Raw genomic sequence first — 23,544 nt, 5'->3', positions numbered from 1 at the left:
GGATTTTAAATGCTTTGTGACCTTACTTCAGATTATTTGTTTACTGTTTTTTATAGGCCACCATCTAACCAGAGGTGAGCACATCTCAATCCCATTTATTTCACTGGGAATTCTGAACACACTCATTGGAAAACCTAAACACATTATTTAGTCATTCCCACTGAAATTAATCAGATTCAGTTGATCTAACATTGGCTGGGTCGTGCCTATAGTAAATAAAAACACAAAGAATTTAAGATTCAATGACCAGGATGAATACCAGAATATCCAGTATTGCCATGGAAGCAGATTTTAACTAAACAACAAATCTTTGAAATGAGCCTTCATAGAGACTGTCACTTTTCACTGCCTCATGCTTTTCCATCCATCCAGCATGCAATAAACACCTGTTTTACTTTGCAGCTGGTGGAACCTTTGACCCCTAGCGGCACAGCACCCAACCAGGCACAACTCCGCATTCTGAAGGAAACTGAGCTAAAGCGAGTCAAGGTCCTTGGATCTGGGGCCTTTGGAACTGTGTATAAGGTACATGTCTTGGACATAGGTCATCCACTACGTTTTTCTGTCGAAAATGTCAGATGATCAAGGCAGCAGAGCAGTAATGTATTCAGCGGGTTCCAAGAATAGCCCCTCTTTCATTGCACAGATAAACATTCAGCTCAGAACCTAATTCCCAGACCTGTGTTTGACTGTTATGTTAGGGCTGCTGCCTGTTCTGGTGTTCAGAATTGGGCTGCTCACTCAGTATTCAAAGAAGTATTATAGTTAAAAAATGTAAATTCAGTTCAAAGGTTCATTTCCCTCAAGGCATTAAGACCGACTTAGATGTGTGGTAATAGTAAGATTCAATGGATTTCTTATTGAGATGTTCAGACAGCCAGACAGACAATCAGGAGGAGTTGTTTCATTTTTCTTCCCTTTTTCATCAATTTAGGGTGTTTGGGTTCCGGAGGGAGAGAGTGTGAAGATTCCTGTGGCCATTAAAATTCTGAATGAGACAACTGGTCCAAAAGCCAATGTGGAGTTCATGGATGTAAGTAATGGATATCTAGTTTCAGTTAAGCATTTTCCATATGTCCTGTTAGTAATGGTGGGAGAACTTATCCTGGGTGAATACATTATTTCCTCATCCATGTAAGCTGAAGCAACCATTCTCCCTTAAAATGATCTCTCCTTCCGTGTAAACATGCTTTTGCACATGCACAATATCAAGGTGCATCTAAGCAGATGTAGTTTGGAAACACATAGTGTGTCTTGACATCATATATCACAATGTTATGTACCTCCTTCCTGATTGATTGTTTTCACATTGCCTCTCACAGAAACACTCCACCCACCAGCAGCAGTAAGTAAAGTACATCTTTACTTACCGAACAGAATTAAAGCAAGTACTGTACAAACAACAACGACCCAAATCCAATCCAAATAAGAGAGATGTGACATCATCACAGTTTACCCTAAGCAAGGAAAGGGTTAATCCAACCAATTCAGCACGTGCATGAAAATAGTGTTGTTTAGATACAGTCTGTATATGCTCAGAAGCTTGTGATCAATTCCAAACCTAATAGCAAATTTGTAAAATGCTGGTCTAGGCACATTAAAAAGGTGAGCATTATGAATGGGCAAAGCTGGACCAACGAGCTGACTAATTACAAAATTTGGCAGCATTTTTAGTTGTTAGTAGTTTGTTTGTTTTAATTTATAATGGCAAATTCTTGCAGCTTACAAATTCCACAAGTTCTTGTGAAGGAGAATTCCCCTAGAAGAATCAAACTTATATGGCTTAGAGAGCCTTCCCAAACAGCAGGGGCCTTTGGTGCCCACCCTGTTTTGGTGCGGTGGGGGTGGGGGAGGAATACTTGGGATTCAGTCAAATGCTGCATTCCAAATCAAACCAGGCTGATTCAGAAAGATTCTGGAGTGGGGCTCCTCAGTATGGTGGCTACAGGTCAACTGCTAGGGCTTAATAAGGTCCCTCCCTAGGCCTTATGTCTGAAAGCCCAGCACTAGAGCATAAACCAAAAAAAACCACCCATCCCAAGCGAGTTGTATGCTCTCTCATGAAAAGAATTAGTACACGCCTGCCATTACTGACTGAGACTTTTATACATATTGTCCCATATACTTTTGCAGAGAATCAGCTTACACCTGAACAGACCATCACAGCTTCTTCACTATAGTGCATATGTCACATAAAAATTGTACAGACTGATAAAATAAAAAACCTAGCCATGTTCTTCTCTGATAAAATACGAGTTGCCCAAAGTGGCTTACAAAAAAGTATCCAGATCCTAAGTAGGGATGGGCAAATCAGTTTCAGCTTCTCCTGCGTTCGATTTGTTAGGATCCCAACTTCCTTCTCTGGCAAATATGAAGAACTTTCCGAATTTTGCTAAATTCTTATCAAAAATAATCTGAAACTAAATTCTCATCCATCTGCACCATCCATATTCAATAAGTATAGCTGTTCCCAGCATGGAGAAGACCATGATGCACCTCCTGTGCTATAGCTATTCAGGAGATGAAGAACCTGTCAGAAAAGAAGAGGTGGCAGCCCTAATTCGGCACTACAAACATGGAAGAATACACAGGGATAAGAGCGACACTCTCAAAGCCTGGATGGACAAATGGATTAGTTTTAGTGTCTCCCAGACCTGATTTTTTAAAATCTCAAGGCCTTTTTGTCTGGAGAGGTTTTGCGAGATTTTGTAAATTCTTATCAAAACTGAAATGAAGTGAAATTCTCACTCATTCCTAGATCTAGGCCGTATAGGGCTTTAGAGGTGGTGACTATGCCAAGTGCCTTCTTCTGTTGGGTAGGACCGACTTGGTTCCTTGCTATACACCTGGGCAATGAAGGAGCTTGGGAGACGGCTGGAATGTAAACAGATCAAGACTCATGATGAGTCAGACTCAGATCAAGCACAAGTAAGACTCGCTCTTGGGTCTGCTCTGTGGCAGCGATGGTGGCAAAGAACCATGTTTCCCTGCAACACTTCATCACAGCATAACTTTTCAACGTCTCCTGCAGTCTGGCCCAGTAAGATATATTATGGTCCCTAAACCTGACAGATAAAACCAACATAGAGGCATGTACCTCCATTTCTTTCATTGAACAGGATTCTTTGTTGTTCACCATCATTACATACCGTGTCAGCTCTGATCCCTCCTGGACTTATATCCATGCTCTGGCAACTTTCAAATTGGACAAGTATGTTGCATTATGTGATGCCTTGTGAGATGCACTGAAGACTGCTTGGAAACTGTTGTAAGCTCAAAATGAAGCTTCTAGGTTGCTAACTGGAACTGAATGGGGGGAATGTGATGAAACAACGGCACTGGTTCCGTTTCTCAGCACAATTCAATGTACTGATGTATGTCTTTGAAACCGTAAACTGGTGCCTCAGTACCCAAAGGATTACCTTCTCCACAATGAATTTGCCCATGTACTTTGTGGAAAGTTCTCATTTCTTTTGATGGGAATGGGGGAAGAGTGGCAATGGTGTATCCCTGCATTATATATCTTCTTTTCTAAAAATCAAACCCAAACAAAGCAGTTCTCATAGCCAACTGAGAATCTGTTTGATATAAAACTCTACAGACATGCATTAGACGTGCATTAGAGCAGCTTGCAATCACACATCGAGACCTATTCCACAAACTGGCAAAACCTATGGATAAGAATGTCACCTCTATACTTATGCCATGTAGGAAGATTCCCTTAGGCACTAAACTACTTTCTAAAAATGGGCCTGGTTCCTTAGATTTTTTTTTTAAAAATCTACCTTTGGCCTTCATTCTGATGTAGGCTACTGGTACCTAGTGTAAGAGTGTAACTTGTTTCAGATTCTTCCTCCTGTAAGGATAGGCATTGAGCCCTGGCAACTGATCAGGTGACATCTCTCATTGGTGGCATGTGGAATGAGTAAAACAACATGTGATGTTGCAAATGTTTTATTCTGCTTCATATGCACAAATGTCTATTTTAGTGTAGCCCATTTGAACAACAACACAAAAGATATGCAAGAGTGAATGCCTATTATTCCTTGGAAGACAAAGATATTAACAGTAGGAGCCATTGCTTTTTTTGTTAAATCTTTTAATGGTGGCAGAAAGAAAATGAAACCAAGGAGTGCTTTGTGACTAGTTGGGCCCCTTTTAAATGCTGTGCTGCTAAAGAAGAATTGGCCATGGCAATTTGGCAACTCAGCTGTCATTTTAGTACCCTTGAAAACTTTCTAATGTATCCGTAATGACTATAATGACATAATGCATCATGCTAGTACATGATGTGGGCAGCCCCCTTCTATATTTCTCTCAACAGGGGACACTGAATTGAGTAGCAAAGAAAAATCCCTATGCTTGAGTGGTGACTTTTCCTAGCACAGCAAATGGTATTTATCATTTGTCTTACTCAAAGGTTCTTTCTCTCTCCTTCACCTTTCCTTTGCTTTCCCTTCTTTCTTGCAAGGACCTTGTGTAAAAGATATCCAAATGTATCCAAAAAGTATATAATTTGATTAAGGATTAAAATAAAAATGGGGTAACTATTACAAAGATGTGCATTGATTCAGTTTATATTATTAAATGCACACTAATGTTTCATAGTTGTATCATATTGCCATGCTTTAATACTGAATAACAAAACTTTATTGTTCCACTGAGCTTGTAAATTCTGAGGTAGGCTTCTCCTAAGCGATGCAGTTGCAGTAGGCCAGCCCTACCATTAGGTACAGAAATCAGGCAGCTGATTTCAGGTGTCATGAAAGGGCAGCTAACTCTTGGTTGTTTAGTGTATTGTATTTCTACTGCCAGAAAGGAGGAAAGGCCCTTGTAGGATTTTCTGCCAAAATATAACCTTAATGGTCTTGGGTACTATGCACCTTCACTTGGGGAGGAGAGACCATCTGCTGTTCAAGTTCAGGCAACAGATTGTCTTGGGTCTGCCCTGCAAGTTGTAACTGCAATACCTTAGAGCTAAGCTATCTAGCATCTCAATTTTAGAAAGGTTTATCTGAACTCTTTCTCAAAGGAAATGAGGTCCTGTAAAGAACTCAGGTTGATTTAGCGGCTTAGGTACTGTAAGAATTGTTAAGGTCTCTAGAAAATGCAACACAGTTCTGCTGCTCTGGAATCGAATTACTGTGAAGGAACTGAGCTGTTTTGCAGATTACAGATTTGGAAAGGACCTGAGATCTGTTCCAATATGCTTTGCCTTGCTTCAGCTAGTTCGGCTTACCTCACTTGCTCATAACATTACTTAGAGAAGTGATGAGAACAAAGGCAATGCCAGGAGGTCACATTTTAAATCAGCTGTCTCAAAGAGGGAGAGTCCCCAGTTTTGCTTGTTGAACCATTTTTTACATATGGGGTTGTTTCTGTTTTCTAATGACATAACCATTATGCCCTTGAAATCGATCTAGTTTATGGGCTTCCTGAAGTGTGATGTAGATGAGAGAGCCTAAATAACTTGGGGACTAGGGACTGGGAGGCAGTGGGTAGAGTGTAAAGTTCATTCACCATAGAAACAGCAATGCATAATAAAGACCTTTGGAGTATGCCAAAGATGAGGCAGGGTTCAAGAGATCCACCAGTTGGTTGTGTGGAAGCTTTTCAAAGCAACATTAATTTTTATGCTGTGTGAAGTCCCTCAGCACTCCTCCTTTCTCCTAATACACAATAAGTCAATTGACTTGAAGATGTCATGAATTCCTAACTAGCTATGTGGCTGTTGCCAAAAGCCTATGGCTTTCATCAATGCAGAGAGATATCCTATACAGAGTGGAGTGCATTCCAGATCAGAAAGTAAAATAAGCTATCCAGGATACCAGTAAAGAAGGAAATCAATGAAGGTGATTTCATTCACATCTCATCAGCCTGCCCCCCTAAAAAAAAGGAGTCTTATATTTCTAGGAAGTGATGTTGCACAAGCTGTAATTCTATCCAGGGTTTTGATCCACTTACAAGTTTAATCTAACCTCTGTGCACTTAAATTTTTCATTATCTCTTCGAAAATAATTAGGGGCTGCAAGCAGAAGTCCACATATGTAGAGTTCCTTGCAGTCCCCAAGCTCATTGAGATGAAGACAGTTTGACTGATGCTGGTCAGCCAATACTGGGCCAGAAGCTAATAATAGAAGGTACTGCTGCTTAGCTAGGTGAGAAAGTGAGCTTGGGAAAAACTGAACTGAAGGTCTGGGGATTTATGATTTGAAATAAATTTCCCATTCTCATTTGTTTCCTGGTAAGAGAACCTGCAAGGGGAGTTGGTCTCTTTTATGGTTTTATAATTAGGATCTGGGGGCGTCTCCTCCAAATGTTCGGTGTCTCTCCAGTATCCCTAGAAATCACTTTTCATGACTGGAGAGAGTGTTTAGTTTAGTGATGCATAAAGATAATAAATAATATTGACCAGTGCTTTAGCAGCTGCCACTCCTGCCAAACATGCAGCAAACAAATCAAGGTAGCTCTAAGAAGGCTTGAAAGGAAAAGAGAGGAAAATTAAGGTTTACTTGGCTTGATGAATGCAGGCTTTGGAACACTTCTTTTTTTCAGGATAGTGAAAGAACAGACATGTTTATTTTGTAATTTAGTCAGAACAATAATGGTTGGAACTCTGTGATTGGTGGTGAATAGAAGTTGCAAAAAGGCAGCCTACTGTATTGACAAGATTGGCTAACTCCTTCCCTGACTGTGTCTTCTGTGTGCCAGGAGTGCAGAGAAGCATTTCCGCAGCTGCCTCTCCACTGTGAAAATTCCATTTCTCCTGAAAACATGCAACTCTGAGTCTGAACATTTTAAGGAGTGCTATAAAGAATCAGGGCCCCACCATTTTGCGCCTGGTCAGTAGTGGAGTGCTTCTGTTTTGTTTCATCTCAAATGGTGGGACCTACAGGCATGATTCTCTGGCAGGAACAGTCTGCCACCTTGAAAATGCAGCAAACAAATTGGCCCCATTGTGTGGCCTTTCCCTTTGCCCATTCCTTTCAGGCATAGAAGGTCACTGTGAGTGCAATGGCAATTTCCATCCTGTCCAGCGATACCAGACTTGAAGATGTTCCTAAGAGTTAAATGTGACATGTACCAGTCCCTTGGAGGAAGCAGCCTCTGGAAACCAGAAATCTGATTACTACTACTAGTGAGAGTCAGTTACTTGCTTTTAGATATTTGGCAGGGAGCTGTTTCAAGGCCATATCCTCTCTCATTGCTAGTTGAACTAATAATTTTGGTCTTTAAATATTTACCCTGGTAAACTTTCTTCCTAATGTTTATTTTTTCTTAACTACTGTAGTGAAACAAAATTACTATTTATACACAGGAAAGAGCAGAGAGAACCAGACTTCTGGCATTGAGCCATAAACTGGGGAGCAGGAGTGGTGGAGAGGACTGAGAGCCATTGATAACTGTCCATCATTCCTGACAAATGTATGTGGATGACCAATTATAACTTAGAATTATAGAATCATGGGATAGTAGGGTTGGAGGGGGCCTATAAGACTATCCAGTCCAACCCCATGCTCAGTGCAGGAATCCAAGTCAAACATCCCTGGCAGATGGCTGTCCAGCCTTGTCTTGAATGCCCCCAGTGTGGGAGAGCCCACCACCTCCCTAGGTCATTGGTTCCATTGTCGTATTGCTCTAACAGTCAGGAGGTTTTTCTTAATGTTTTTGGTGTGCATTCCTCTGCCTGAGTCTGTCTGTCTGCCTGTCTGCCTGTTTGTTTATTCTATATTTATACCTTGCAGTTCAATGTAAACACATTTCCAGGACAGCTTACATAAATCAAATAGAAAACAATATAAAACAGTTTTAAAAATAAAACAATAAATAGTAGGTGAGCCTCCGTGGGGAGAGCATTCCATACCAGACACAACGACCAAGCAAGGCCTCTCTCCAGTTGTCATCTCCCCACCTCAGATGGTGGGGGCACTCAGAGAAGGGCCTCCTAAGATGACTTGAGTGTGGACTACACCACCTGTCATTCCTTTATAGTTCGCCTGGTTTTCCATGCAGCTATGGACAATCACCGTGGGCTGTACCTGTAGGGAACCTTGGAAGGGGGTGGTAGACTGTGTGGATGTTCCTGAGTATCAATGATATGCAACAAACCATGCACCATGATCGTGTCATGTCTCTCTCAAGAGATCTCAAGAGCAGGTGAGAAACCAAGAAAGTGCAGATTTTTTGAGCAAAGCTGTTTGTTTGGAGCAGAATCAGTCCTGTCATACTCACATATTTCTGGTACATGGACGGCTCTTGCTTCATGGGCAATAGAAAGCCCAAATGAAACACTGACAGTACTTGCAGCTTTCGATCTTTTTTATCAGAATTGTTGACTCCTGACATTCTCTTGGAAACTACAGTGTGGGCTGAAGCTAGAATTCTCCTGTTCAGTCCCTATGGACTCAGAATTTGTCTGCTGCCTTAAAGTTTGCCTAAGTTTAACGAGAAGGAAATTTTTAAAATTAATAAAATAGGGGCATAATTACCAAACAACCCCTTTCCGTAAAAGAGAGAGAGAATGAGAGAGAGAGAGAGAGAGAGAGAGAGAGAGAGAAAACAGCCAAAGAACATCCAGCTTTACAGGCTGAATTTGTTATCCAGAACTGAGCAATTAATGCCGATGCTTTACAATAAGAAATTCAAAGTCTATATCAAAGAACTTCTTATTATTTAGGAATTTTTTATGCATGCCTCCAGCTTGTATTAGCAATTCAGAGTAGACACATTGGTGTTTCAATTTCTAAATGGTAATGTATATGCCAGGTTGCTGTTAGGCTGATAATAAATGAAGGTTTTATGAGATGTGTGTTAATAATACAAGGTATTATTTTCTTCAGTGTATAGGTAATGCCTTCCAATAAGTGTGCTGCATGGTTCAAGGTTAGCAGTCAATCAGCACATGTCTGATTGAAGCAGAACTGTCTAGATATTAAAGTCAATCAAATAGGGTATATATAAATATAATTTGCCAGCTAAGCAATTTTTGAAAACTTTATATTCTAAAAAAGAATCCCTCTATAGTGATAAGTTATTACTTTCTAGGTTCCTCATGGTAGCAGATTGAACACAAGAACATGATAATATACCTCAGCTCAATGACTCGGAAATCAGCAGCAAAACATAAAGAGACCCTGAAAAAGAACAATGTGTCATTAATCATTGTTCTTTCAATGTGCTCAGGAGCCAAGAATTTCAAAAAGGGGCACATTAGGTTAAGGACATCAAACCAACTTTTGATGTTGTGTATTAGATAGGGTACTAAGGTGCACACACACAGTGAAAGGCCATAGGAGGCCTGATTTTTAGTGCCTTATCATTATATAAGAGCAGCCTGAACTTTGTACATCTGTCACTTTTATTCTCAAGATGGACAAATCAACAAATAGAATCCCCAGAGAAACAGAATTTATTCTGATTCTATTTAACCTACTAGCCTGCTACATATCCAGGCTCTGAAGGATGATATGTAGCTAAAAAGCATATGGATGAAAAGCCTCCACATAGATTAAAATAGATCTGAGCCAAAACTACTCACAGCTTTTTGTGAACATTTTTGACAATATTTTTTAAAATGCCTCTGTTTTAAGCATTTTTTTAGACACTCCTTGCAAAAATGTTCACTTATGCTGCAATCCTATGCCCTCATCTGCAAGCAAGCCCCATTCAATTTGGTGGGACTTACTTCTGAGTAGATATGCATAAGATTCCATGGTCTATGACAGGGGGTGGGAAACTGCAGCCTTCAAAATGTTTTGGCCTACAACTCCCATCAGCCTTAGCCAGCGTAACCAATGGTGAGGTCTGATGAGAGTTGTAACCCAATGTTGCCCATTCCTGGTCTGTCGTAAAATTCCCACAATGACACTGTCAAATAGCCAAATCTCATTGGCTACATAACATTATGATGTTGTCATATTCACTACATGATCCCTGATTGGATGGGATCACCCATGTGATTAATCTAATAATTAGAGGCAGGGGGAATGTCCACAAATTAGCAGTAGCCAGGGCAAACCATAGCACTGAACAAAGTCTGAACAAATCTAAGTGGTTTGTCCAAACCTGCAGATACCTCTTATTTGACCCCAAAATGGACAGTGACAAATATTTAGTACAGATCTGTCTAAAAAAAACTTACTAGTTTAGCTCTGGTCACTAAAATTCAGCACACATTCCTTGGCCTTTCAGCACTAAAATTGTCCTGTGGTGTAATCATAGCAAAATAGTGTTTCATTTTCCAGAATGTATATTTGTGACCCAATTCATATCTTAACTTGAAGTGGCAGGAAAAGTGTACAACTGACTTGAGCTTCTTCTTTTACCACTTCTATTGCCATGTAGGATCTGTGACTTTTGCATCTTGCTCCTTGGTGAGCTCAAGAGGTCAAACAGGGCCAATTTCACAGCAACAGCATGTCTTACCTTCCACCTAACTGCATAAATGAGGAAATGAAGAGTGATAGGTGCATTTATGTTCTGTGTAATATACTACCATGAGCTGTGGAATAGATCAGCTGGTGAACAGATAAGGGAGTTGGCAGACTGGGAGGTCAGTCCTAGTGTGACACAGGGAAACTGTATGGCAGGTCGTCATGCTAAAGGCTGAGATTCCCAGACAAAGACTAGGGGATCATGCAGAAAAGGCTAGGGTCTGGCCAGGGCCCAAGCAAAGAGTGAGGATTGAAAGCACCTATAGCCAGGCTCAGTTGCTGCCTAGAAGAGTAGATATAATGCAGGGGTGGGAGACCTGTGGCCTCTAGATGTTGTTGGACTACAACTCTGAGTTCCAGCTGATAGGGATCATTCCTTGTTTGCAATAAATTTAGGGTGCAATGCTCTGCATGTTTAAATAGAAAAAAGCCCTACAACTCCCAGCATATCCCTGAAAGCTGTAGGACTTTTTTCTGTCTATACATGCATAGCATTGCACCCTTACTGAAATTTTACTTTAAATAAATTCCACAGGATAATGTTGTTTGAAGAATACATGACATTCTTATAAAACATTTATCATAAACTAAAGCTCCCCTCCTTATAATAACAGTACATGAAAATGAATGGCTCTTTGTACCAACCATTCCTTAATTTTATAAAGCTACCATTCAAAATAAAATAAATGGGTCCTGGGTCATCATATCATTGCTAGTTAATGTATTAATGTATTAATAGTAACAGTGGGTCTTTTATCTGAAATTGTGCCTCCACGGTTATCAAAACTAGTTGCCTCAGGACCTTTGCTTTAGATCAGAATGCTACCTGTTAATTGGATAAAGAAACCATTATTATATCATGAAAAAAGTAATGATAACTTAGGTCTCAGTATTACCTTATCTGTTTGCACTATCTTCTTGTGGAAGATACGTGAATTACTGAGAGATGTACTACCAATTTATTTGTGGTAAGAGTGATATTAGCAGTCAATACCACTTTACAACTGGTTCATTAAACAGGTTGCAAAGCCAAGCTATGCAACAGGGAAAATATTGACTGTTTTTCCTTGGAGATAGCAAAACAACTGGCTGGCTGTTCAAAACACCAACCTTCCACAAATGAAATTTCCTTTAAATCAGTACGAGCTAAGAAAGTCATCCCATGCTTCTGTATCGAGTGATTGCAACACTCAGAATTATACAGTAAACTGCAGCTTTCAAAATGTCTAGGTGTTATTTGTGATGTGTCTCATGGTTGTGTTCTTTTTCCATCACTGACCTTTACTGGGCATTGAATATCATGCATCTAAAAAGTCTAGGTTAGTTAGTTAGTTAGTTAGTTAGTTAGTTAGTTAGTTAGTTAGCATGAATGTACTTTGGTTAACAGCCAGTACCCTCCTTGTCGTTATTTCAAGCTAAGCAGGCATGGACTGTAGGTCTGTTACCAGTATTGTCCTTTGAGCAGAATCCTGCATATTGATTCCTTGGCCCTTTTTTACAAAGAAAGAAATAATATATTACTTTCACTTGGGATTCCTATTCTCAAAAGGGCTCAGAAAGAGAAAGTATTGCACAAATAAAAAAAGAGAAAGTATTGCACAAATAAAAAAAAACCCAGATGATTCCTATCCCAAATACTCACAACCAAGCTAACAGAAATCACAGCGTAAGATGAAGAAGGGAAAGGAAAGAAATAGAGGGAACATTTTTGTAATTTTCTTTCAAAAATTTATCCCAGTCACAAGTTTTTGACTCGAGGAACCCTATCTTCATGTTTCCCTTCTGCCTAATTTCATACTTCTCTCACTGAATTGCTGAAGACTCACCCCAGTCTAAACACTTTCGAGTTCCTTTCCACAATCCTATGCACACTTACCTGGGAGTAATCGCCATTGAACATAGTGGCACTTACTTCTGAGTTAATCATACATAGGAGTGTACTGTAATAAACTTTGAAATCCTAGCTAAATCCTATCTCAGCCATGTTTTCTTCCCTATTTTTAATTTAAGAGGATGGTGCACTTCACTTATGTTACCTCAGCAATCCTTACAACAACTCTGTCAGCTGGGTTGTTTTATAGATGTATGGCTGAAGCTGAAAGATCATGGCTTGCCTAAGGCCTCTGAGTGTATTTGTGAGATAAGAGCTGAGCCAAGGAATTCACTGCTAACACTCTTAGGGTCTAGGCAGGCATGACACAAAGGCAGCAGCCATATTTGTTTGTTCATCTGTCTGCTCCAGTAGCGGGAGGGCCTGTCTTTGCATCAAAAAGGATGAGTAACTAAAAGGAGCTGAACCCTCCCTACCTTACTTCTCCATATTTCATCATCCCAGGTAATTTTCTTCCAGCTCAGCATTTTTTAACAGAAATGAGCTGGGTTGGGAGAGAAGTGCCTGAACCCATGGAACATGGAGAGGTAAGATGGAGGAGGGGTTTAGCTTCCCTCACATAAGCTCCCCCTTTTGATGTTTTATACATGAACAGGGCAGATGTGGGAACAGCAAACATGGTTGTCCTCATCATTCTAGTCTGACCCTCCATAACTATACCTGAAAAACAAAGAGGACTGATTTTGTCATATTTTGTTTTACCCTTAATTAATATGCTGGATCACTGCATTTGGTTTACAACTTTCAGTAAATGGCACCCTTGAACTTTAATATATCCTGAGGAGCTCTCGGAGATATATCTATTTGTTTCTGCATATAACTAAGTATTTATATATTTGCACCACTTTCCACTTCCCTCTGAAATTTTTGTTTAGTCCACATATGGCTTCAACAGTTAACCAGGTCTAGCGCGATGCATTCTGCAAGAGGTTTTTCAAAACTTAATATGCAAGCAAAATATGTTGAAGATACATCAATTTGTAATTGCTTCCTCCCAAAGGCAGCTCAGACATGCACTGTAGACATGTTTCTTTGCTATAGCAATTACAGGTACCATAAAATTAATGAAAAAATGTGTGTCCGCTCTAATATCTTTCTCCTGTCACATAGCACACATTTGAGGTTTTCCTGAATTCCCAATTTGGTACAGTATGCTTCTTAAGTACTTTAAAGAGTCTTTGTGGCTGCAATGTAGAAAACCAGGGCAGAGAAAGGCAAATTCAAGGAGGCATCAGGTTTTGTTTTGCTTTTCCTGAAATACAAAAACTTTTTAGAATGTCAGGGCACATGATGATTTTTCAGTTTATCCAGGTGCCGCAGTTTATCTTGAGCCAAGTCTGATGTCATGTCTCACAGACACAACACTGCATCCCTTGGGTATGTTGAGAAATGTATATTATCTATCTAAGAACTTTTAGACAAGGGCAAGAGATCAGTCTTTTTATTGGTAGCTGTTCTTCATAAGAAGAAGGCAGGCTGTGCCAAGCACCATTCTAACTAGACACTGATTGTAGCAAAACTATGGAAAGAACAGAAGAATGTTGCATACAAAGTTGTCAGATCTTTTCTGATATCTTATGGGTAATATTAGCAAGATGCCCACCATATAGCAGTAATATATTTGTAAATGATTCCATAAAGTTGGACTATAGCTAGGCCTTCCAGCAGGTTCTGTCCCAAATGATGGGAAAACTCAGGATGCTTGTCGACATTCTCTGAACTCCACTCCAAAACTCAGTTCACCTCATTCCCATTTTGGTCTGTGACCCTGTCTTTCTTTTCATTTGAATGGGGAAAGTGTGCATTTCAAACAGGAAAACTATTCCTTAAAAAAAATGCACTTTCATGTTCACCCCATTGACTAAAGTGTGAAGATCCTTTTTTAAAAAGCGCATTTTAAAGTATGCATTTTCCCCATAAGATCCCACACAAGTTCAGGAATATGTGGGCATTCAGGGTTGCAAATAGGGCAGGTTCTGATGATTTTCAAACTGAAACAAAATTTTTGGACATCCCTAGTCCCATCACCGGTTCCATGGGCACCTGTTTTGTCCATGCCTCCCTTCCCTAGATTTTCCTTAAACTCTTCTGCCCAAGTACCTCAACCCCTGCACTGACTTGAAGGCTAAAAGTCCAGATGTGTTGCAAAAATGTGCTCCTAGCTTAGAATCATGAGCAACAATGCAACATCTCCATTCCTATGGTCATGTCAGTTGAGAGATGGACATGATCACTGTCACACCAATGCTTTCAAGCATGTAACTTTCTGTGTGTTTCTGTGGCGGAGTGGATATCTTTTCGTGCAAGATGATCCTACATTTTCTTTCCCAAGAGAAAGCTAATGGCTATTGTCTAATGCAGAACACTTCCAGATATTACCTTCATCACCACAATAGCACTGAAACATGGAAGGATATCGGAGAAAGATTTATATCCTGGGGTAGAGGCTACTGCTTTTGATTTTGAACTGTGTGTGCTGCAGCCCGCCCCCCACACTGTAATAGTATGCTCACTGTAATAGTATGTCTGTATTAGCGGTGCTTAGGACAAGGATGAGCACTGTTGAAATGTGGTCATATGGCATGTGAAGAACACCAGAATCCACAAAGAAACGCGATGTCTAGGTGCCTGTTTATTGCTAGACTAACTATAAGAATATCTCAAAAGGGTACCCTTTCTTCAAATCTAGGGAGAGCATACAATTCTGAGAAATAATCCAATTCAGTGATCTTGTAGAAGTTTGTATTTACCTTGGTCCAGAATTTTTCTTCAGCAGGAGTACCCAGCAGGGGTGCCCTGAAAACAATGCATCCCACACTTCCTTGTATCTGGTATGCTGCCAAGAAGAGGCTCAGCAGCAGCCCAGATGCAAAGTGCGTGGAACACTTAGTTTCCATGGCACCTGAAATCCATGATTTGTACTCAGGGGCCTGTGAAAACTACATATTTGGTACACAGTGTTTAGGCACCAGGGAGGAAAGGAGACCTCACAGAAAGGGCTCTTGGTAGCTGCTTCCATGTAAGCTTTGGCTGAAAGTAAGAGAGTAGCAGAGTCAGGAGCTCATAGATGGAGAGCTGGAGGTCTTGAAAGGGAGTTTAGGCACTCGCAGAAGATCAGACTCTCAGTGATGTCATTAGGAAAGCAAGGGGGTTCCTAAATTTTGGAAGATCTATTTTCCAGTTAATATGTTGCATTAGCTGAGCCCAGGTCCAAATCAAGCTGCGATACGTTTGCCCATCACTAGCTCATTATAGTATAACATTTTATTTATTAAAGGGGCACTTTTAGTTAAGATGAGTCACACCAAAAAGAAAAGGTTCCAGCATTATAAGCCTCAACATTCTACTGCTTATAAAATGACACCTGTAGGGCTAATAACTTGAAACTTGGCATTCATAATCTCCTGGTAAGGTCTACAATCATGCAAAATTTCAAACCAATTGATACAAATTGCCACAGATACATCAGGGTAAAAAGTGCTGAAATTTGACACGTTTGTACTTTTTACTCAAGCTGTGGCTCGGCATACCGTATATTTCTTTCAAATTCTGGGGGAAACTACTGATGGACTTTATTCAGGCTTGTTGAGGAGGTGTGCCTCTCATTGGTTTGTTGAAATTCTGAACAGCAGTTTAACCATTATCAAGGTTTTTCTGCCCCATGAAAGCCTATGGCAGCAACTGCTGGCAAAGTTATGTTGGGCATGCTCAGTTTCACTCTGAAGCTGGAATGTTGCCAGTACACTCCAGGTTTTTGAATTCCACTCTTCCTTGTCAACATTCTGACAGTGGGGGAGAGTAGCAGGGAACTGTCAACTGAGATGAGAGTGAGGTAATTTAAGGGAATCACTCTCACTGATGAAGAGAAGGAGCAAAAGGAAAAGGCTATGTTGGAATCTTGTGCAGGCTTACTCAAAAGTAAGCTATTTTGAACATACAGGGACATGCCTTGTTTGTGTTTCATTCTTTAGTTTGTGTTTTGTTTTTTCAGAACCCCGTTATAATAAATTTTCTTTTTCAAAACTAGGGAAATTCAATTATTTAAAAAACCTGCTACTTTAAGAGCAGATGTAAGGTTATCTCATGTTGGTTCAAGCTCCGCAAGGCCAGGGAATTGAAAGCTTAGGCTGATGCCTTAAAGACATGCCCTGTGACCAGAAATGGCATTGGTCAGGCATCAGTCAACTCACAGGAGGATTTCTTCTGCAATACAGTAAGGCTCAGTTGCTTCATAAAGCAACACAGTGCCAGGACAATGTAGGGCATCTTTGCTGCTCCCAGGCATTCCATCTTTCCCATCTCAATTTGGGCCTGAAAGACCCAGGAAAAGTGTGGGTGCATGGAGGGTAAGGTATAAGCGAGCACAATTTGTGACATTGCACAACATCATCACTGACATGGGGCATGTCAGTTAAGGCATCAGCCTTAGCTTCCAGTTACCTGGCTTTGTGGAGCTTGAGCCAACATGAAATTGCGTTATCTCTGGTCTTAAACCAGCAGGGTTCTCAGTTGGCTTCTTTCATATCTCAGACCAAGTAATAAATGGCAGAAAGCCATGACTTAATATATCTATCAAAATATTTTTGTTTCTGCCACCTCTCCATACCTCCCAGTCTGTTCTTGGTGGGCTCAACAATGAGCCCATATCCTAATCAGGCTACATGAAGAAAAAATCCAATTTAAAATAGAAACTGTTGTTACTTTACAGAAATGAGAAAAAAGGACTTTATGGAAAAAGAAAAAAAGAGGGAGCATAAACCAGAGAGTTATTTTGTTTCCAGAAAATGGATAATGTACCTGTCAACATATATTTATTCTAGTGGCCTTCAGTTCTATTTTCTGGTGGCAGTCGAAAAGAGGCTAACATTGCATCTTGGAGACCCCATGTAGGGTTGGCAACAGACTAGTGAATTAATTTTAACATGGAACAAATGGTTTAAGTGGAATTGTGCCTCCTGCCTGTGCTCCCTCATCCCCCCACCCCTGGCTACCATTAGTTACACAGGATCCTTATTCCACCCCTGCAAAGCCATATGTCATGACTAGTCCATCTTTAAAAAAAATCCACATAATCTCAAAAAAAGTAAAGAAAAGGTTAAACATCTGTTATAAGTTATTTTCATTATACCCCTCCCTATAATTAGTGTCTTGTTCATCTCCTCTCTCTCTCTCTCTCTCTCTCTCTCTCTTTCTCTCTCAAAAGGAACTATTATGCAAATACGCTGCAATTTCATTTCAAATGCTCTTTGTGCTCTGATGAGCAATTTTCTTTAATACAAACCCAGCCTCCTCCCCCCACCCTGTTTCCCTTTCACCTTCCATCCTCTGTTGGGTGGGGTTCATTCTGCCAATGGCAAGATCTTTTGATATTTTTGCCACCACGTACGGCCGTATCATTGTGGTTATTCTTTAACTTATCTGAAAATGTGTGTACTTGTTTGGGGGGGGGGGATGCCTTGAGAAAACAGCTTTAAATAAGAAAAAAGAAGCCCTCTTTGCCTTCTTGCTTCTCACAGTTCCTTTTCTATAGTGAAATGGTATCGACCTAACCAATGTGCTTAGTGAATCAGGATCCAAGATGTGTACAAATGTACTTGTAAAAGGGAGTCCTGGCATGGGTTCTTTTTCTTTTTTTCTGCAGAGCAAGCCTGGCTCCTCTCACCCACTTTTGCAATGCAAATGTAAGATATACTAATCAGCTTCCAGTGCTAGCTCAAAGCATTTCTGCATATTGCTCCCTGAAGCATAGCCCAAATCCCCTCCTGTATCCCCTCCTGTATCCCCTCCCTGGTTATGGGACTCCAGAAGTCTTGCTGTACCATTCAGACACCAAGTCCTGTCTTCATCTGTCTTCTGCCTAAGCTGTAACATAGCAGGGCCAGCCCTGATGGCTTCAGTAGTCTACCTAGCCCCTTCCTCATGCTTCTCAGTGCAACTGTTTACTCAGAAGTAAGTCCTACTGAGTTCAGTGGGGGTTTTTTCCAAGCAAGTGTCTTCTCACGCAATCAGGAAGAACAGATTTCCATTAAAGTGGGTCTTTAGTTTAAGGGAAGGGTATGTGTCTGATCAAAATGTCATTCCCATGCTTCTACACTGGATTCACTGCTACAGAAGTATACCTGGGAGCGCACTCAGAGTAACACATTTCCCCCTTTCTCACTTGGGTGCCAGTGCTGCTGATACGACACTCAGTTTCTAAAATTTCCTAAGGGAAGTGAACAGCTCTTAACCGGAAAGATGAATGCCATGGGTATGATCCATTTAAAAGATTTTTATTTTACCTTTCAGCAGACATTTTCAAGACAGTTAAGAAAAACATTTGCCATACAGCATTAAGGGTAAAAGAATAAAATATTAAAAATCACACAACAAAAACATTAGCAAGAGCAGCACCATAAACAGAGAAATGGGAATAACCTTCAGGAGAATAAAACTACTAATGTTGGTGCCAGCCGAGTGTCTCTGGAGAGAACATTCCTCAACCAGGATACCACCACCAAGAAGGCCATCATCATTTAGTCATCATCCACCTCACTCTGAAGGTAGCGACATCTAGAGCAAGGCCTCTGATGCAGAGCTTAAACAAGTGTACAGGTTCATATGGAAGCAGGTGGTCCTTCCCAAATTTCTGGTTCAACACTTTGGTGGCTAACTGGGAACTTAGAAGGTGAGCACCAAAGTGTGATTTTAAATGATTTTTTTTTTAATGAGACTTTTTTTTAAATTGCAGGAAGCTCTTATAATGGCAAGCATGGATCATCCCCACCTGGTACGATTACTAGGAGTCTGTTTAAGCCCGACCATTCAGCTCGTTACTCAGCTGATGCCCCATGGCTGCTTACTGGACTATGTTCATGAACATAAGGATAACATTGGCTCCCAGCTTCTACTTAATTGGTGTGTCCAGATAGCCAAGGTAAGCCCTTATAAGTGTTATTTACCATTACAAATGGGCCAGAATCAGCCAGTGATTTTCACTATAGATATCAAAGCTTTTGTGACACCCCCGCCCCCACCTTGACATCCTAATTTATGGTCCATATCTCGGCACAAGAAGAAATGTACCATTATATTAACGTATGGACTATGTCAACATACAGCGCACTATTGTGATGGGAACTGTTTTGTTAAATTTTGATTGATTGTTTTCTGCTGAGTCAAGCATTATGTCGTATGCATTTTTCAATACTGATATACTTATTTTTCCAAAACAAAGTCGAGACATACTAAGATATCACTTTCTGAAATTGTTTAATAAAATGCAATTAAAAGACGTGGGCAATCCAGATGATTGTGTGAAGAGATAGTTGAGTTTTGGAGAATTGGATCTCAGATACCTATTAACCAAATGAAGTAGTTAAGTATCTCAGGGGATCTGGAAAATGGATCCAGAGTCAATGATGTGTTGCAATAATTCAGCATCTGCCTTCTCAAATGACCAAGATAATGCCAAAACACCCATTAGTCTCTTCCATAATTTGACAGCATCACAGTTCCCCAGAAAACTTGTAGAAAAACTAAGTTTAGCAATAGCTTTCGCTGTTGGTGTTTCATGGACTAAAGTAGACTTTTGACTTCTTCTGTTCTCATTAGCATTATAATGGAGCCAATATTGAAACTGACCATTTTTCTTACCATCTGTGGCAATGGGGGGGGGGGGGACTGGGAGGTGGCCCAGTCTGCACCACATGCTGTGATCTGTCACTGTTCTCCATTTTCCTGTTCTCCATTTTCCAAAGTGGGGCTGCCCTTTGGTTCAGTTTGAAAGCTGCAGCTATTACAAAATGCAGAGGCTAGGATGCTTAGTAGAACATCTGGCAATGCACATATTGCCATTGCGCCAGTGCTGAAACAATTGCACTGGCTGCCTACTTGCTCCTGAGCCGAGTTTAGGGTTTGGTTGCTGATGCATAAGGCTCAAACAGTTTGGAGCCAGAGTATCTGAGAGAGTGTCTTCTCCTGTACAGACCAGCTCATTCACTGAGGTTGTTGTCGGAGGCCCACCTAGCTGTGCCATATTTTCTGGAGATACATGATTACTCGAAGGATGGCCTTCTCTGTGGTGGCTTCCATATTGTGGAATACCCTCCCCTTAGAGATCTCATGGGCACCTATGATGCACGTATTTGTCAGTTAGTAAAAATGTATCTATTCGTGTGGACATGCCTGGACACTGATTTTTAGTAACTATTGAATTCTGGATATTTGCTGTATGTTTTTCTGTGGTCTTATTGCATCTTTTTTTTTTTTTTGTAAACCACCTTGTTGTCATTTATGATGAAAGGCAGTCTGTAAATAATGTAAATAAATAACTGAATAAATAAACACACTCTTGATACAATAAAACTGCTATATTCCAAGATGAGCTTATCATGTCCAAAAGTGGATCCATTCTGACAGTTACTGTTGGATGAGGCAAAAATCAAACTCTGTGGCTGCACTCCAGAGATGTGTGAACTGAGTCCCACTGTATTGTCAGTCATCATGGCAAGGAAAAGCAGCTTGCATGTGTAACTGGAAATGTGTGGTGCTCATTTCAAACCACTGGTTGTGGGTAGAGATGATGCCACTTTTCGGAATTAGTCCAATTGCTGGTCGAAATTCGCCCATTTGTAATAGTCTCCTTTTTGGTGAGCCTGGACCAGTGGTTTACAAATTTGCTATTAAGTTATGAAGTGATCATGAGTTCTGAGCATGTGCAGTCTAAAAATGCCATTTCTGCACATGCACTGTGTTGATTGGATTAACCCTTTCCTTCTGGTGCTGCTTTCCTCCTCACCCCCTGCCACCCTGGCTCCGTGAGGAGGAGGAAGACTCGGCAGCCCCTCCTAGTCATCCTACAGCCTTCTTAGTAGCTTCCATTGTCATTGCCACTGCCACCGCAGCTCTGGCTCTGAGGAGGCACTATGCCATTCCAAACTACAGCTCCCAAGATGCACTCTGATATTGTGCATGTGCAAAACCGCATTTACACGGAATGAGAGCTCACTTTGAGGGAGAACTCTCATCTGAAGCTACTTGGATGAATTTGTTATTTTCCAAGTAAATAACAAAATCACTCAGGGTAAGTTCACCCATTACTAGTTGTGGCCATTACATAAAAAATACACCCATGCAGATGTATTTTTATGACTCATTTGTAAAAAAAAATTGCACTGGCATATTTGGCTGCAAAGCTGGTGAATCTGATCTTTTCAACAGTATGCGAGTATAATTCTTGATGGTGCAGCAGCGTGTCTTTCTTAAGCAACTACATTGCTAGTGCAGCTGTTCTTAGAATTGGGCTCTTACAGTGCAATCCTATATATGTCTACTCAAAAGTATATTGTATTGAGTTCAATGGGGCTTACTACCATGTTGGTATGGATGATGGTAGCCAGAAAGAACAATCCTTGGTCCCTGGGAGACTGTCCCAGAAACCATAGGATTGCTTGGAAAAAGCCTTCTGAGGTCGGTGACTGACTGTGCTCCGACCTCAAAAGGGGGGGGGGGGTCAGAGATCTGGCCTCTCTCTCCCTCCTATACCTGCTTACCTGGGAGTAAGGTCCACTGAACTCAGTGGGACTTCTGTATAGACGTGTATAGGATTGCTATGTTAGTCTCCTAAATGACATTTTAAGCCAAGCCTTTTTTAAAAAATGCATGCTACAGGATTGAGGAAGAATTACTAATAGTTTAGCACTGATGTGTTTGAAAAGGCCAATTGTCCTTTTTAAAAAAGAAAAGAGCAAATGTGTAAGATTAATTGATGGTAACCATTAAAGAAAGAGAGGGCGAATCCCTGGAACAAAAAGGTGACTTATTATTGAGGTGAAGAAGCAAAGTTTAATTAATCTATCTTTCTCTGTACTACCATGGTCTAAGGTTAATATTACTTTGACCTTGCATTACAGCATGAAGCTCATCTGTTTGGCTGTTCAAAAAGGAAAGTTATTAGCAGCATCTGCTTTCTTTGAAACTTGCAAGATGGGTACCAGAAATAGTTGCCCCTTTAGTGATTCACATTCTCAACCTGCCAAGTTCAGTTTCTCCCCAGCTGTTGATGATGCGTATGTGTCCACTGCATGTGTCCCCATTTTTTGCCTTTATGGAAGTGAAAATTACTGGTTTGCAGTAGGGTTTTGATTTGAAGTGGGTTGTTGCATATAGAGATGGTTGATCAGAATTTAGTTTGATCCATCTTTTGAAGTGAATTGACATGATCCACACCTCCGATACGCAGACCAGAACACAGTAATCCCTTGGATTTTGCAGTTCTCCAAATTTTGTGATGCAGTCCATGGCTCAAAGTACAGATAGATAGATAGATAGATAGATAGATAGATAGATAGATAGATAGATAGATAGATAATATTTTGGATCAAATACATTTAGAAATGTGTATTTTAAGAGGAAACCCTTTCAGACATGAATATTTTGTGAGAAAATGAGTTCAAAAATAGTACTTCTATACATATTTAAATATGAATTTTCATGCAGATTTTTTAAAAATGCAGACTAATGTAGAAACAGAACAAAATGGACTTTTGAATAAATGCATATGGAACTGACACGGACTGGAAATGTTCATCATTAATTGCATGAGTTAACTTTTGTTGCTACTCAATGTGCAACAGTATTATGCAGATCATGCAGGTAGCTATGGGCAGATCCTTACCTTAAGGTTGCTGTGTAGAAGCAGAGGAAAGCACTTCCAGCTAGTAGTGGCTACTTGAGAGCCATTCACTACATAGATCTTCCTGACTGCATGGAAAATATGTCAGCACAGTACATTACTGGCAATGGCTTGTGCTGGCACATGATCAAGGTCATTCAGCAGTCAGCAGCACATAGACCAATAGTCTTCTCATGTTCTTATCTAGCTCAGTATAGGTGACACTGACTAGCAGCAGTGGCTCTCCAGGGCTTCAGGCAGGATTCTTTCCTAGCCCTGTGTGGAAATGCTGGGGGTTGAACCTGGGATCATTTGCATCCAAGGCGTGTGCTCTACCACTACAGCCCATCCCCATTAGCATGCACTTTATTATTCAGAGATGTTAGCAGGACAGGATGTACCTGAAGACTCAATGAGCATTTGATGTGAGCAGGTGTAGATTTTAAAGAGGAAATGCTCCACAAAAAAAGAGAGAAACAGCATCTTAAGCAGATATCCATGATTCCTATCTCTGCATTTTATTAACCCAAAGCAGCCTAAAGGGTGGGTGGGGAAAAGCTGCTTAA

The 23,544-nt window shown here is 40.5% G+C and overlaps 1 protein-coding gene across 1 annotated transcript in view; it reads left to right on the top strand.

Moving 5' to 3' along the window:
• The window catches only part of ERBB4 (erb-b2 receptor tyrosine kinase 4), a 719,874-nt gene that overhangs the window by 525,442 nt on the left and 170,888 nt on the right, over positions 1-23,544 (top strand). The window contains exons 18-20 of the mRNA XM_084807761.1: positions 403-525; positions 935-1,033; positions 19,055-19,240. Of these exons, the coding sequence (XP_084663887.1) occupies positions 403-525; positions 935-1,033; positions 19,055-19,240 (408 nt within the window). The remainder of the gene's footprint in view (positions 1-402; positions 526-934; positions 1,034-19,054; positions 19,241-23,544) is intronic.

Source organism: Heloderma suspectum, chromosome 1 (genome assembly GCF_057233095.1).
Source record: "Heloderma suspectum isolate Gila_16-S chromosome 1, 16-S_ref, whole genome shotgun sequence".
Taxonomy (NCBI): domain Eukaryota; kingdom Metazoa; phylum Chordata; class Lepidosauria; order Squamata; family Helodermatidae; genus Heloderma; species Heloderma suspectum.
This window is presented reverse-complemented; position numbering and strand designations above follow the sequence as displayed.